At 33.7% G+C, this 15,831-nt stretch overlaps 1 protein-coding gene across 2 annotated transcripts in view; it reads left to right on the top strand.

The window, feature by feature from the left end:
- Window positions 1-12,947, top strand: part of LOC132561018 (four and a half LIM domains protein 2-like) — a 55,188-nt gene extending 42,241 nt beyond the window's left edge. Inside the window, exons 4-7 of one of the 2 annotated variants that reach the window (XM_060225734.1) lie at window positions 1,498-1,521; window positions 6,041-6,210; window positions 6,454-6,640; window positions 7,880-12,947. In XM_060225734.1, coding sequence (XP_060081717.1) covers window positions 1,498-1,521; window positions 6,041-6,210; window positions 6,454-6,640; window positions 7,880-8,028 — 530 coding nt within the window. In that variant the 3' untranslated portion in view covers window positions 8,029-12,947. The remainder of the gene's footprint in view (window positions 1-1,497; window positions 1,522-6,040; window positions 6,211-6,453; window positions 6,641-7,879) is intronic. The other variant, XM_060225735.1, reaches the window with a different exon arrangement.
- Window positions 12,948-15,831: the final 2,884 nt, after the last annotated feature.

Raw genomic sequence — 15,831 nt, 5'->3', positions numbered from 1 at the left:
TATCAAATGTCTTTCCGACAGATAGAAAGGTTTATTTTTCACATCTATTAAGTGTTGAATATGCTCAGTGTTAGTCATTTAACAGACTATTGACATGGGCATTTGGAAATTTAGGTCAACATTCTGAAATACATGCAGATACAAGATTTTAGCAATTTTCAATTTTTCCACCCATCTTTTATACGTAAGGTATGACATCTGAAATGAGCTCTTCTTTAAAACACTCAACGAGCTCTTCTTTGTATTTTCAATAAGCTCTACTTTTTGTTCAAACTTTTGATACAATCAGGTGACACGTTTCAGCAACCAAAAGCTGCAACTTTAAAACTGTTAAAAACATTGCACCTCAGAAGCTTTCAATGTGTAATCTAGTTATCAGGTTACTGGTTTTCTTGATTACGACCTAATACATTGTGGCATGATTTTAAGTCGGCAATAGTTAAGATAAAAGGATTAGGGCATGGGAATTTAGGGTTCAGAGAAGAATGTAAAGTTTATGTATGGCTGAGAAAATATAAATGCTTAATTGTCGTTATAAGGTTCTCCTGTTTGAATAAGATTCCTCCAGGCTACCTTATGCCATGGCACGCATTCTGTCGTCCATTACCTTTCCAACAAACCAGTTGGTGTTATGATAATTGGCTAATAGATTTCTATGATAAAGCCCAGTCATAGTTTCTGAAAAGAAATGACCTTGATTCACGCTTAAAAGAATAGAAGCATGATATTTGGCTGAAATGTTTAAAGATTGAAGTCCAACAATGTTCGCATAAAAAAAAATTGGAGCCATTTTAAGCTCAAAGAGTTCAAAGGATTTCGATGGAGATAACAAAATAAGCTTATAGATATTTGTTCACTGGGATCAAGTTTGCTGAGAACTTTTCTGCTGAATGGAAATTCCTAGAATCATGGTGTTTTTACATGCAACACATTTTTCATTTAGTGGCTGAATGTGTTAAAAGAAATTACCTTGACATAAATTTGAAAGTTAAAGTTTGAATACTCTGATGTAATTTTCCCATTGACATAAAGATCAAGAGAATTTGGTTGTGAAATCAATAAATTATTGCTCAGGATAAATTATGTTGACCGGGAGTAACATAATTGTAATACGTTTGGCTATTGACTTCAGCCCATTTTGAAGACCAAGTAAGTCAGATGAAAGCATTGAATACCAGGTGGGGGGTGCTGGCCCATTTGGCCTCTTGTTTAATGTGAATAGGAGCATGAATCATTGAATGATGTTCTTTATACGCCAGACAGGCGTAACAAAATAGAATTGTTTTAAGAGTTCAAGGTTCTGTTGCTCACAATAGCTGATTAACCAAATTGAAACTGTATCTCATTCACTAGAGTGCCAAACTGTACACAAATTTACTTAACCTTGGTAATCTCAAATCTGACAGTTCAATAGACTTACAGGGTAAGTAAGCAAATCCACCAATCACTGAAATCCTTGTACATCACGTTATCATAAGGACTATCCACTTTTTGTAGTATTTCGTCATCCTGATGTTGCTGGTAAGTACTGTTTGTAGCCCACATGTCCATATCCTTTTACGATCATCAGAATCCGGTCCCTCTATGACACTACAGAACTGACTGATTATCTAGTTATAAGCCCCAACTCTGTTGAACAGGTTGTGCTGTTGACTCTTTCAATCCTTATTTGTCCTGCCATACACTCCATCACCCTTACTCTGTGTTTACAAACTGGTACCAAGTTCTTCACCAAGTTTGCCTTCAGAAGTCACTCTGATGACTGATCAGATTCTTGTTGTGTATATATAGATCCATGTTTTATTCCAATGCAATAACTTGATATTCCTGTTCTTGTTTGTTACCATTGCTTGAATGGATTTGCCCCCTCCCTCCTTACTCTAAATTGCGAAAAAACATCATAAATTGATTGTACCTACATTGATAATTATCTTCATCTGTCCTTTGAGATTTCACTCTGTTTCAAGCCATGTTATACCCTTAATTAATCTTGAAAGTCCTTGGTAGATTGAAATCATGGATTTTCTAGAATGTGTATTCATAGTTTACTGATTTTAAATAGCCTGGTCTGAAAGTGAAAGAAAGAAAAAAAAAGGAAAATAAAACACTTTTCTGGTTTTTGGGATTATATAACCTCAGCATACTCAGATTGACAAATGCCTCATCTAACAAAAGCCTCATCTTATTGACATATTTCTTAGGACCCTATCCCGCATTATTTTGTGGCCTTACAAGACATTTCTTTCTTTAAACTTTCTGCCAACACTTGATTGACTCAAGTGATTTGACTCCACTGAAGACTAGAAGAATTTAGGCACATAATCTGAAAGTAGTTAAAGAATGCAGACCCTGGGATTAAAGACTTCATAGCATTTCAAATGTAAATACAACTATATTGTAATGGAGGGTTTACAACCAGATAAGCACTTCTGTTATTGCTATTTGTAAATTATAAAAATCCCAAAACTAATGAATGAGATATAGTTCGTCAAAGTATTCTGTTAAAATCCTGTTTCTGTAAACAGAACTGACCTTATGTTTTGATAGCTGTTTATAAAAACAGGATGTGTTTTAAAACCTGAGGTTGATGGTATTGAAGAAGAAGAATATCATCATTAATTGCTATCTTTTATTAAGCCTTTCAGCTGAATTTTTTGCTTTTTATCAAAACTATAGGCATCTTTATCCCGCTTCTGTTCTTGATGTTCTGAAATGTTTGACCAATGGTTCAATAGGAATGAAATCATTAAAAATGAAATCTAACAATTTTACATAGATATGAGATAAATTACTATTCCAAGATATACAAGGCACGCACAAGTTTACCAGTCCACCTTAGCTAGGTTTTAGATGGGTTTTGTCACAGAAAGTCTTTCATGTGAAATTTGGTTGAGGGAGAGGGGCAGGGGTCAGGGGGAGTTTTGATTGTGTCTTTTATAACTAGTGAAAAGGGGGATGATATCTTAGGCAATGTTGAAATGGGAAAACATTTTTTTTTATTTATAGATTTTTGTTAATGTTTCAGATGAGTTTATGCGATACTTTACTAAGCTATTTGTCAAATCCTGCATGGTTATAATGGATCCTACCCAGAAATATGCATTTATATGATATATACAAAAAAGCATGTACATTGTAGGTATGAAGAGTTGTGACAGGAGCTCAAAATGTTTAGGCATTATATTGCATACGGATATGACATTGATATAGTCAGTGTAGTATGCATGCATTTTGAATTTTAGATTTAGTTCCATAGGTAAATTATGTCTCAAGCTACAATCATGGTAATATCAGGACATTTTGTAATAACATCAGTAATTTATAAACAAAATAATGATCCAGAGAGAATGAAAGTTTTCAATGTAAAATGATTCATGTGATGTGTTTTTTAAGTCAGATGTGATGTAGTTTCCATACTGGGTCTGTATCTTGGTAGCACCAGTCTGTACTTCAATGAATCATACCAACCAATCATATGATGCAGCATGTTATCTGGAATTTTCTAAATAGAATGTGTGCAACAGAATTGATAAATATTGTTATTTACATCGAGATGTATTTCATTTCAAATATCAAAATTTATTTTAGGGTTTATATAGATTTTTTTTAATAGAATTAATTTTCTTTTGAAACCATTGCTATTTTAAAAATTGAAAAAAAAATGTATGAAAAATATGTATGAAGATATGGGCCGGTTTCCATTTTTCTGGAATGATTTGGTGAGAGTTCTATATGGCATGTGGAACCTGTTGAGTATTCTGTGTGATTTATAGAATTATGAACATGAAGGGAATATATTGTCTGGTTTGTATATATAGGGATTGAGTGTTATATTTGGTGATAGCTAATTACAGATATCTCATTGGAGTAAGGACTGCTTGAAGGCAACCTGTTGGTAAAATTTGGACTGAAGTCAAAATTCATAACATTCTATTTACCTTCTGCTTGATATAGCCCTTCCATCTTTTACCTGTGGTAACGTGTGTATACATGGTGTTGGGGAAAGTATTCATTTGTACTATCATATTAAACTCACTATATGTAAATATACATCTTTGTTGTGAGATGGAGTGCTAGTGGATACTAATATCCTTCATCTCTGAATCACATTAACATAATCATGTTTTCCTTCTTTAGAATTTGAATATTAATATATATACCAGTTATATATACTGTGTAGATAGGTACTGTTATTATACATATATTATATCATATATCAAATTTCCTCTTCACTGCTATCACTTAATTCTTCTGTCTGTCAATCTGTCAATCATGTGTGTAGCAGATTTCTACTAAGTGAAATAATTTAGGATTCAGTAGTTATGGGAAGCGAAGGAAAATGTATCAGAAGATGGGGATTTTTGATTGAGTTTAGTGGTAGTTATGTCCCTTTATTAGGCATCCAGTGTGTTGATATGATAATTCTCCACTTACATAAACATCTAAGAAAAAAATTTCTAAAAAAAAAAAAGAAGTAAAGAAAACCTGGGGAAAAATGTGCTTTATAAGAAACAAGAAAACACAATTAAATCAAAGTAACATGCTCCAATAAGATATATAACAAAAACTACAGGCTTGCTTTTTGTTTTTTTATGATTATCATTTGAAGTGTCAAAGGTCAATCTTTATGATATATCCAATATGTCTTTTCTTTCATATACAGTTTTACAAATAGACAAGGATGTAATTACAATAGTGAAGTCAAAATCAATTACTAGTAATTGAGGGTAATTACTAGTAAGTATTTAAGGGAAGTCTCTTGTTTTCATTCATGTCCTTCCCCCTACATTAATTTCTTTTTTTTTTTTTTTGAATAAGGAACTGTTCTTTGTCTTGAAAAACTTGATAAACTGTTGCTCTGTTCTTAAAAATGCTGTCTTACCTGACTATACTGATGGATATAGTTCACATCCTACGTAGGTACATCAGTAGAGATCCAAGTTCTTGTGGACCACTAATGTTAATGTGTTTTTCCCTGATCTGGGTAAATATGTGTTATACTAGTTACATAGGTGTGTGTTTGGAAAATATTTTTCAATACGTGTAATTGTGGCATTGTTCAGGTCCAAAGAAACTAACATTCAGAAATAATGAATGTTGCTAGAAGTTTGGTGTCTTTCGGTTAATGTCATCAGATCCACCTCAAAATGTTGCTTTTTTAATGATTATTATTTTTTGACGTTTGTTTCTGAATGTATATTAACTGTACATTACTTGTTGTGGAATTGATGTGTGGTTTTCCAGAAAAATTACAAACTCCCTTTACCTTAAGTATGTACATCTCAAATATAGTGTAAATATCACGGTAAATAAGTCTGGATAGTATTTGTGTAGATCCGGTCACTGATAGTGAGTCTGGAAGAGTCTTTGGGTCTAATAGCTCATCATTCACAAATTAAAAGTCATTTCTTAATCAGTGTTAAGGAAATCAGGTTTTCACGAATCACGTCTGAACAGGTAAGTTCACGAAAAATAAAGAATTCAATAAATCTACATGATTGACAGCAATAGAAACATGTCCTGTCTTTTATAATAGTGTTAAGTACACTCCAGATTTTGTCCAGTTGTAACGTTAAAAAAAGTGAAAAACTTCTTACATTGTTAACTACAAATAATTGTTTTGAAGAGCAACAACTAAAATTGTTTAAATAGAATGAATTGCATACTGTAATAAGTATAGAACTCTGAATGACAATCATCTATAGTAGAGTGGTCTGTAGGACTGAAAGCTCAAGGTTCAACTGATGTCTGCATAAATTACTTGAAATGTTATTGTCTACCTAGCTGTACAAACAAGAAGCAGTATACAGGGAAGTTAACCCAATGAAAATCAAACTTCAATCACTTTATTTCATTAGATGTAGTTTACGAATACATTTTTTCAATTTTGATTTTTCACTATTCATCTGAAGTCCGATCAATATGATATCAACATACTGTTGTAATGTACAATTAGCTCACATACCAAAACAGAGTTGCATGTTGCTGTATTTGGTAAATGTATGTGGCACCCTCTGACAGTCACCTCCATATGTTGCAGGCATGAAGAAATTTGAGTACCGTGGAAAACAGTGGCATGAGGAGTGCTTCTGCTGTATGGTTTGTAAAGAGCCCATTAGGAACAAGAGCTTCATCCCACGTGACCAGGATGTGGTGTGTGTGCCATGCTATGAAGATCAGTTTGCCCAAAAGTGTAGCAAATGCAGTGGAGTAAGTATACACAACTCACAGGATGTTGAAATGAGCGAGCAGGGCCTTTCTGTCTTATTTTTTTCCTTAAAAGGAGAGATTTTTATACTCTTTGTCAATAAGTCTAGAAGATTTGTCTACCTGATATTACCCATTCTAAATCTAGCTTTGTTCTTTGATCTTCAAATAACCCAAGAACCTTTACCATATTTCATGTTAGCTCCTCTTTCGGATCATCTGTTGATTGTTACCTGTTGTCGTTAGGTTATCAATAAAGGGGGTGTGGCCTACAAGAACCAGCCGTGGCACAAGGAGTGTTTCACCTGTACCAACTGTAGCAAAGAGCTGGCCAAGGAGAAGTTCACTTCACGTGATGAGAAACCCTTCTGTGCTTCCTGCTATGGTGACCTCTTCGCCAAGAAGTGCTGCAGATGCTCCAATGCTATTACAGGTAACAAGGTTTTATGATGCAAGGTTGTCACAATTACTAGAGTGATGTGTTTTAAGAATGCTTATACATAGAGATTACATGGTCATTGTCTTAGGATGTAAGCTGTATTTTGGCGAGGGTGAAGAAAGATAAAAGTAGCAAGCCTTTGGGAAACCTCTTTTGTCTGTCTGTCTGTCCTAGCAACATCACTTACTAAATCAAACTTGGTTTACCTGACGTTGATGTTACACGAATTGTGCCTGATGACGCACATCAAAATAATTATTCTGCACAGAAATATAGTTGGGCACTTCAATGGATATAAAAAAGCATTTTTTATGAATTTTCAAAAATAAACTTATTTATGACAGGAAATAAAATCACTTTTTTAAACAGTTTTTTTTTTTTTTTTCAAATGAAATGTCTGATAAAATCAGAAATTTCTTAATGCTAATGAATTAATGCTAAAATACAGCTGTTGTCACTGCCACATACAGCAAAGATATGTGGTAGGTGTTGTATTCCAACAATTGCAATTCAGTTAAGTGTCTGCTGCATTTTTTTTTCTAGCATTATTAATCTAAAGACAAAAATCTGAAATATCCAAACTGTTTTGCTGTTTTTATGTTAAGAAACACCACACCAAGTGACATCAGAACACTTTAAAATAAAGCAGAAAATTCAATACAGCATCTACAAGACACTGACTTAACTGCCCAAATGCAAAACGACCTTGTCACCAATTATCAGTGTTGAATGACAAACTGAAACTCCCTGAAACTACTGGTCCTCCAAATGGTCCCAGAATGCATTATTTTCATTCTAAAATTTCAAAATTTTCTCAGAGGGTGTGGCCCCAAACCCCACTAGAAGGTTTATTCACTTTGCTCGTTCAGTGAACTGGTCCATCACAGCAAGATAAGGAATCTTTTGAATTTTAATAACAACCTGTACTGAAGTTATACACATGTACTGTTGTAGGCTATTATTGTAAGGGAAGTAACTCTGGAATGACTGTTCTGAGGTGAAGCTAGAATGGCTCTTGCTGGATATCTATATCATTTGTTTTTCAACTATTAATTAATTCATCTTTAATAGAGAGGAACAGTGGACCTGTCCCCTTTTAGATGGGTTACATTTGTATAGTCCTTTGGTTGTTGGTTCCACGGACAACAGCACCGATCATGATGTCATTACATTTTATTTATTGATATTATTTATAAAAATTTGTTAAATTAGAAACTTTTTTTTTCTGTTAAGGCTTTGGTGGAACAAAATTCATCTCTTTCGAAGATCGCAATTGGCACAGCGACTGTTTCGTGTGCAGCAAATGTGAAGCATCCATGGTTGGACGTGGTTTCCTGATGAATGAAGGGAGTGTACTCTGCCCTGACTGCGGACGCAGTTAAATAACTCAGCCCTGATAAATAGATAATATATTCTGCTGTAAGCCTGTGTCAGGTTACGATGGCTTGGATATGGGGTAGGATGCAGATTTATAAATTTGGGCAGACCTCATTTATCGGGTTTTTTTTGAAAAATTGATAAAAAGATGACAAAATATGTAACCACAGTCTGTTCACTAAAATGAGACAGTGTCACAGTTTATATTAGAGACTTCCAGCTTTGTACATAGGGAACTATATGAATAAGGAATGATGGTTTTCAGGACCATAGAAAGGGTTATATAAACAGAATTATTGATGGAGATGGATTTATTATGCCCATTACTAGATCTGCATTCTACCTATATCTGTTGTCACTATACAATGTTAGTACCAAGACATGCCTTTGTGTGGTTTTGTAAAAGTGACACACCCATAATACTGTCCATATTTGAGATTGATATCACAACAGATGATCTAAACTTACTTAGTGTTCGCCTCTGGTTTTTTTTTTTTTTTTTTTTGGTTTTTTGGTTTTTTTTGTTATTTTTTGGTTTTTTTTTGTGAGTTTTATAATATTTATTGAACTAAGCTGAAATAGCAGAATGCTACAGAAACTTGTATATAATCAAAATATACTCTCAGATTTTATATTATTCTTGATAGACTTTTACTGTTTTCCTTCATTATCATATTTATATGACATTTGACTGCCGTCATTATCGTCATACCAGAACTGCATTGCGATTGATAACAATACATAGATGTAAAGGTTAAAAAGTAAGAGAGAAATCGTGATGACATTTTTAGTTGCATTTCTCATTTTATCATATGATAGTATGCATATTGGAGCTTAGATTTTTCCAAACTGCATATATATTTGTTGAAATGTGATTTCTCTCATTTAGTCTGATATAACGTCTATTGTTGTTTTATCAAGTTAGATAAGTTATATTGTTTAAATCATTTAAGAAGATTGAATTTTATGTCCATTTTCATAATGAAAAAAAAAAAACAGGTAAAAATATTAACATTAAAAGGCATTTTGACTTAGGAGCTGTCTGCCCTGTGTTTGTCTGTATGGAGACAAAGAATGTTCCTTTTTTGTCGGTATCAATAAGTATCACTGCCAGCGATATTGCAATATCTATATACATATGTACCTGCCAGTATTTATGCCTTACTATATATAAGATACCTGTACAGCATTGAAAAAAATATTTCCAGATGTGCTAAATCACTGCATTGGTTTCTTTGTTTGATATACCATATGCTGAAATTTGAGTGTCTGAGGAATAAATAAAAGAATTAATCCATGTTTCAGTGTTGGAAAGAACATTAGATCTATATGCAATATTGACAGAACCTCATCACGTTGGATGAAATCTACTTTTACCAAAAAGTAGTTGCAAGTTATTGAAAGTGTATCTAGAGAGAGTTGATGGGTGTGATGCTATTCCTTATTAAAGGGAGATAATTATCATTAATGAAATATTTCTTGTCAAAAGAACCAGAGTTTAAGGGCATTCCATGTGGTATATATTTAACTGAAAAATTTGATATAGATCTTCTTCTTTAGAACCAAAAGGTTGCAGCCTTTTATTTGAGTGAAAGGAATGCTGTTATATTATTACATCACAGTTCATGCACCAAATGTCTGTAAATCTTGGACAATTACAACTGTTTGTTATGTAAACCAGTCCTGCTCTACTTCACACCTTCCACACTTTATAGATTATTACAGCGTCCCTACTATTACTAATTTAAACGTTAATGTCTCATCTTGTTATTTCTGTTTCCTTTTTGATTATGTATTTGAAAAATTCTGCAGTTTACACGTGTCATCCACTTATTTTGCGATTACCTTAAAACCCTCTATACAAACATGAATGTCTTTGCCCTCACACAAACACTTGGTTCAGCATTATTTTACAAAATATTTCCAAAATTTGAATCTCCATAAAAAGACAAAAAATGAAAACTGCTTTTGCAAGATCTCCTGTCAAGGTAAAAGTTGTATGCAAATTATGATTGTATTAATGTTTGATTTGCTGTGTCAACTATTACTGTCATGGTGAATTTTTAATGAAATGTTGTTGATGTTTTTCTCTGTCCTCTATTTCTTTGTTAATAAAATGACAAATTATATTATTATGTAAATAATTCGTGTTACATATTAAATTAATATGCAAATAAGACTAATAATGATTTGCTCTATTGTGATTATAATAGATGTGATACTATAGAACTTTTGTTTGGTGGTTTTTCTGCTGAAAACCCTACAGATTGGATCTCTTTCACATTGGAAAGAATATTATAAAATTACTATAGACATTCATTGGCCATTTTTAGCCCATTTCAAGAGCTGGAGTGTGTCAATGGCACTTGATTTACAAGGCATGCATTCTGTATGTGGATGCAAAGTTTGTGGCCAACAAAAGTTTAGGAGCTTTGGGTTCATAAAAAATAATTATCTGCTAGACTTGAGCTTCCGGCACTTTGAATACTTTTCAAATTATATTTAAATGTATATAACGGAATTTTAATAAAGTAGTAAAAAAGTCAGTGTGTTTGTTTATATAGATAGGTCTTTATTTTCAAATTTTTTCGTATGTTGTGTCATGTTATCTTCCTGTAATTGATTTTATAGTAATAAGGAATGCAGTGATGAGGCAGAGATGAGATGAGTGATTTGCCCGTAGGAAATTCATATAGAGGCACGTTTGTTGAACAATATTGTATAAAGATAGCATTTAGTTATAGCACTGTTGGCTGTTGGTTAAATCATTTTCATCATACATAGAAACACTGTGGAATGTTCTATAAATGCATGGTCAACATCGTATTTTATTCCTGGAGTGACAAGTTTTCTGACCAGTGCTGATGTGGAAATGTATCTGTTTCCCTATACAATTTTCACCTGTAGAAAAGCATTAATTTTACTACACTGCATGACTCATATGAAGTGCAGTGTATCATGTGTAATATTTTTATCTCTGGATATTTCCAGAAATTGCTGTTTCCTTGTGGAAAACATGTGAAACATATTTGCTCTTTGGTGTCATTGAGGACAGTTTTACAGCATCAGTAATTTTAAGTCACAAATGTTTTTGATAAATTTCACCACAATAAACTATATGTATCAATGGCAATAATATTATTTCTAAAAGTCAATTTATTGTGAATATTATAGGAAATATTCAATTATGCCAATAAATGTGATGAAAGAGTTCAAATATTGGACTTAAATGTAAAATTATGCTGTAGTAAACAGTTTGGCCTCTGTGGTCCTGCTACATGTATATACAGAATCTCCAGACATTGTTTGTAGTAGCTCAGTACTGCTGCAGTTTAGTGTTTATTCAGAGTTAACACTTTTGTTAAAGATGATCATCATAAACAAGTGTTCTTGTCATTCCGGTAATGTGAATCTTGCCCGATTCTTCTATCAGATTACCAAAACGGAACTCCCAAGATTTGAATTTTTTTCAGAGATATTTTCAAATATGTATGACTAGATGAAAGAAAAGGAGTTTCCAAGTGAAAGCAGGATTCACTTTACACGGATTGTTTCACCTGATCTATTGTCCAGACAAGATACATTGGGACATCTAGCTGATGTGTAAGAGGGTATTCAGCTCCAGGTCTCAATAACATTGATCATGGTTATGGACAAGGTGACACCTCCATACAAGTGATTGCCAGGCATCGTTACAAGCGCAGGGGTAATTTTGGGATGACGTGACACCACCAGTCCAAGGGTTGTTTTGGAGTGACATGTCGCCACCAATCCAAAGGTTATTTTGATTTGATGTTCAAGTGTGACCTGTCTGTACTTGTGTTAGGTCTGTACTAGACAAGAGCCCCAAGGTTTGTTATAGAGGTGACTAAGGAGACTTGATGTCCCAGTGTGACCTGTCTGTACTTGTGGTGTTAGGTCTGTACTAGACAAGAGCCCCAAGGTTTGTTATAGAGGTGACTAAGGAGATTTGATGTCCCAGTGTGACCTGTCTGTACTTGTGGTGTTAGGTCTGTACTAGACAAGAGGACCAAGGTTTGTTATAGAGGTGACTAAGGAGACTTGATGTCCCAGTGTGACCTGTCTGTACTTGTGTTAGGTCTGTACTAGACAAGAGGCCCAAGGTTTGTTATAGAGGTGACTAAGGAGAGTTGATGTCCCAGTGTGACCTGTCTGTACTTGTGGTGTTAGGTCTGTACTAGACCAGAGCCCCAAGGTTTGTTATAGAGGTGACTAAGGAGACTTGATGTCCCAGTGTGACCTGTCTGTACTTGTGGTGTTAGGTCTGTACTAGACAAGAGGCCCAAGGTTTGTTATAGAGTTGACTAAGGAGATTTGATGTCCCAGTGTGACCTGTCTGTACTTGTGGTGTTAGGTCTGTACTAGACAAGAGCCCCAAGGTTTGTTATAGAGGTGACTAAGGAGACTTGATGTCCCAGTGTGACCTGTCTGTACTTGTGGTGTTAGGTCTGTACTAGACAAGAGGCCCAAGGTTTGTTATAGAGGTGACTAAGGAGACTTGATGTCCCAGTGTGACCTGTCTGTACTTGTGGTGTTAGGTCTGTACTAGACAAGAGCCCCAAGGTTTGTTATAGAGGTGACTAAGGAGACTTGATGTCCCAGTGTGACCTGTCTGTACTTGTGGTGTTAGGTCTGTACTAGACAAGAGGCCCAAGGTTTGTTATAGAGGTGACTAAGGAGACTTGATGTCCCAGTGTGACCTGTCTGTACTTGTGGTGTTAGGTCTGTACTAGACAAGAGCCCCAAGGTTTGTTATAGAGGTGACTAAGGAGACTTGATGTCCCAGTGTGACCTGTCTGTACTTGTGGTGTTAGGTCTGTACTAGATGTACCTAACATACTTCATATTAATCACCCACCTCTAGACATGGTGGTTGTTAACTCAATAAACATTGCTTGCATTATTCCAGGTGTTGTGTTGTCTTTCCTGTTTTCAATCCAGCTAAATGCTTTACGAGACACTTCAGACTTAGCTGTCAGGTCATGTGGTCAACAAAAACACCATCCATAATATAATAATTTTGAAAGGGATAAAATTGTTTTGACATTAAAATATGTTCAAGCTTAACTTAATCAGCTAAAAAGAATCTCTAGACTTTATTTAAGAAATATTTTTTAAATGAAAGTTGATTTCGTACTTATTCACTGTAACAAGATACAGAAGCTCGTGTTTAAACTTGTGTTTAAATGTGTTTGACTATGCAGCAGCCATCATGGATTTTGCCTATGAAAGTTTGTTATCGCCATTTCTTGGGAGGTACAGAATTCTCAAACTTTATGTCAAAGTTGCCACTGTGTGTTTGATATATTTTCACTAGTATCACATTTCTCTGTAAAATGACATATCTTGACATCCACCGGTGAAATTGAACAATATTTTTGTTTACTTTGTTCTTAGTTGGGAATGTGACATTACTTGCATGAATTGACCAAGATTTCCATGAAGCAGAAGACACTTACTCTTCCGGAACACCTGGTCATCTTCTCCTTGTTCTTTTTCAGGAGTGTGTAAATCATTCACTTGTTCATATTTTACCCCCAGCTTCACTTAATTTGTGTTTGAATTACAATTTTTATAACATGTCCGTATTTTCTTTGCTTTTAGGTCATCTCACACGAAGGGTCAAGATGTCCTATTGCTATCGTGCATTGTCATGTGTCCTTTAAAACACTACTCCTGCTTAATGCCTTGGCGGACTTCAACCAAATTTGGTCTGAAAAATCATTGGGGTGGGCAATCATTTGTTCAATTAAGAAAAATTATCCAACCCCTAGAAACTTGGGGGTGGGGCCCAAAAGAGGGAAATTAGACAATATTTTACTTCAAAATGCTACTCCTTAATGCCTTGGTAGATTTCAACCAAAGTTGGTCTGAAACGTTATTGTGGATGGGTTATCATTTCTTGAATTTTAGACAGTTGATTTCACTGTGAACCTGTGGGGTCCTAAATGGGACAGTTAGTCAATATTTTGACAACAAAACTCTGAGTAGATTTTAACCAAACCTGAAACATTATCAAGGAGTGGCAATGATATCAAACATGCATGAAGTGATCCTGAGATTGTCCTAACCAAATGTGATTTTTTTTGCTTTGGTCCAAAATCTAACATAACTCATCTTGGTCAAATAGTCTCAACTACTTCTCAAGTTTCATTCACAACAATTAGAAAAAAAATTCTTATAATTTTTCAGCCTGCTCAAAAGTTCAATAATCACAGTAGAACTGTTTTTCTTCATTTATAAGTTTCAGCTACTTTTCAGGAAAGTTTATAAATTGAATTCATCAGATTTGTCAGATCACCATCAGGGAATCCGGTGGTTCCTTCATCCATTCATTTATCGTCAGATGACTGTTAAGGGCCATGGCCCTCTTGCTTTTTCATTTCTTTTTTTCATTGGTTTTTTTTTTTTTTTTTTTCTAATTTCTTCCACACAGTTTTTGACTTTTCGGTACTTTTTGCCATTTAATTATTTGATTGCAGGATAAGTGTGCTATCAATATATATGATGAAAATGGTTACACATTGTCAAATGTTTTGTAATACAAATCATATCTGTGTGAACACCATATCAACATGTTTGTAAATATGTTCAAAACAAAAAAAAACAAAATTAACACAATTTTCATCCTCTTATTATCCATGATTTTAGTTCATAGCAACAGTTACTAAATCAATTATCATTTTATTGTCTGCAAATTTGACTCGTAGCAAATAAAAGCAAAACAAGGAATACAAAATAACGGCGTTTTTATTACCACTGAAAAATCTTATAAAATAGAGAAAACAAAAAAATACAACTGTTAAACAAAACATTGATTTTTTTATTGTCATTGGTTCTAAACTAGAACTTGAAGAAAAAAACAAACTAATTTTCTGGAATTTTCACACCATTTGTATAATGGTATAACAAAAACGATCAGTCATAGTGTTACTTTGTTGTGAAAATGCCATTTCTTTTGGGTTGCAAAATACATGTATACAGATGTATTACAGTAAACGTGTTTGATAAATATATTTGCATTAACATGACTATTTTGATTCTTTACATACCTATGATACAGAACATACCTTGATGTATATCAACAATAAATATCTATCTATAAATATCATAAAATATGATATATCTATATATAATCAACTAATATAAAATTAATGTATATATAACAATGTATGTGAAAATCTCTGGTAAGTTAAAAAAAAAAGCAATAAAAATAAATATATAAACATTGAAAACATGATTTGGCACACTAAAATCATTTAATATCTTAAATTCAGCATGAACACAGTCACACAATTATCCTTTTTATATCCTTTACAATTATATTCAATTTGTTTTTCTCCTTAAATCTCTATAGGATGATACCTCTGTGTGAACCATTATAAGTATTAATCTGGACCATGAGGTTCAGTCCCTAGAACTACATCACAATAAAATACACCAAAACTTTACACAAGTGTGGACTTCATCTGTACTACAATGGCTTGGTTCATCACTACAACTTTAACAGCAACTTTTAAAAAGCCACAAGAAACGTTGTTTTGTTATATGTGGGTGTGTGATGTCTTTTTGTTATCTAAGCCTGATTTAAAAACAGGTTAGGATACACATTTGTAATAATATGAAATATTGCTTGGTAATATTTTCATAATAACAATATGTTAAATATAAACAACAAAATCAACAAAAACAACAATAACCGATATATATATATAAATATATATAAATATATATAATACTCCTATGATCAATAGTGGGAGGCATTAACCTAATACCAGAGACCTGCT

This window comes from Ylistrum balloti, unplaced genomic scaffold (genome assembly GCF_031769215.1).
Source record: "Ylistrum balloti isolate Yb309-2 unplaced genomic scaffold, AGI_CSIRO_Ybal_v1 Utg371138, whole genome shotgun sequence".
NCBI lineage: Eukaryota > Metazoa > Mollusca > Bivalvia > Pectinida > Pectinidae > Ylistrum > Ylistrum balloti.
Note: the sequence above shows the minus strand (reverse complement) of the source record. Positions and strands in the feature narration are given on the sequence as shown.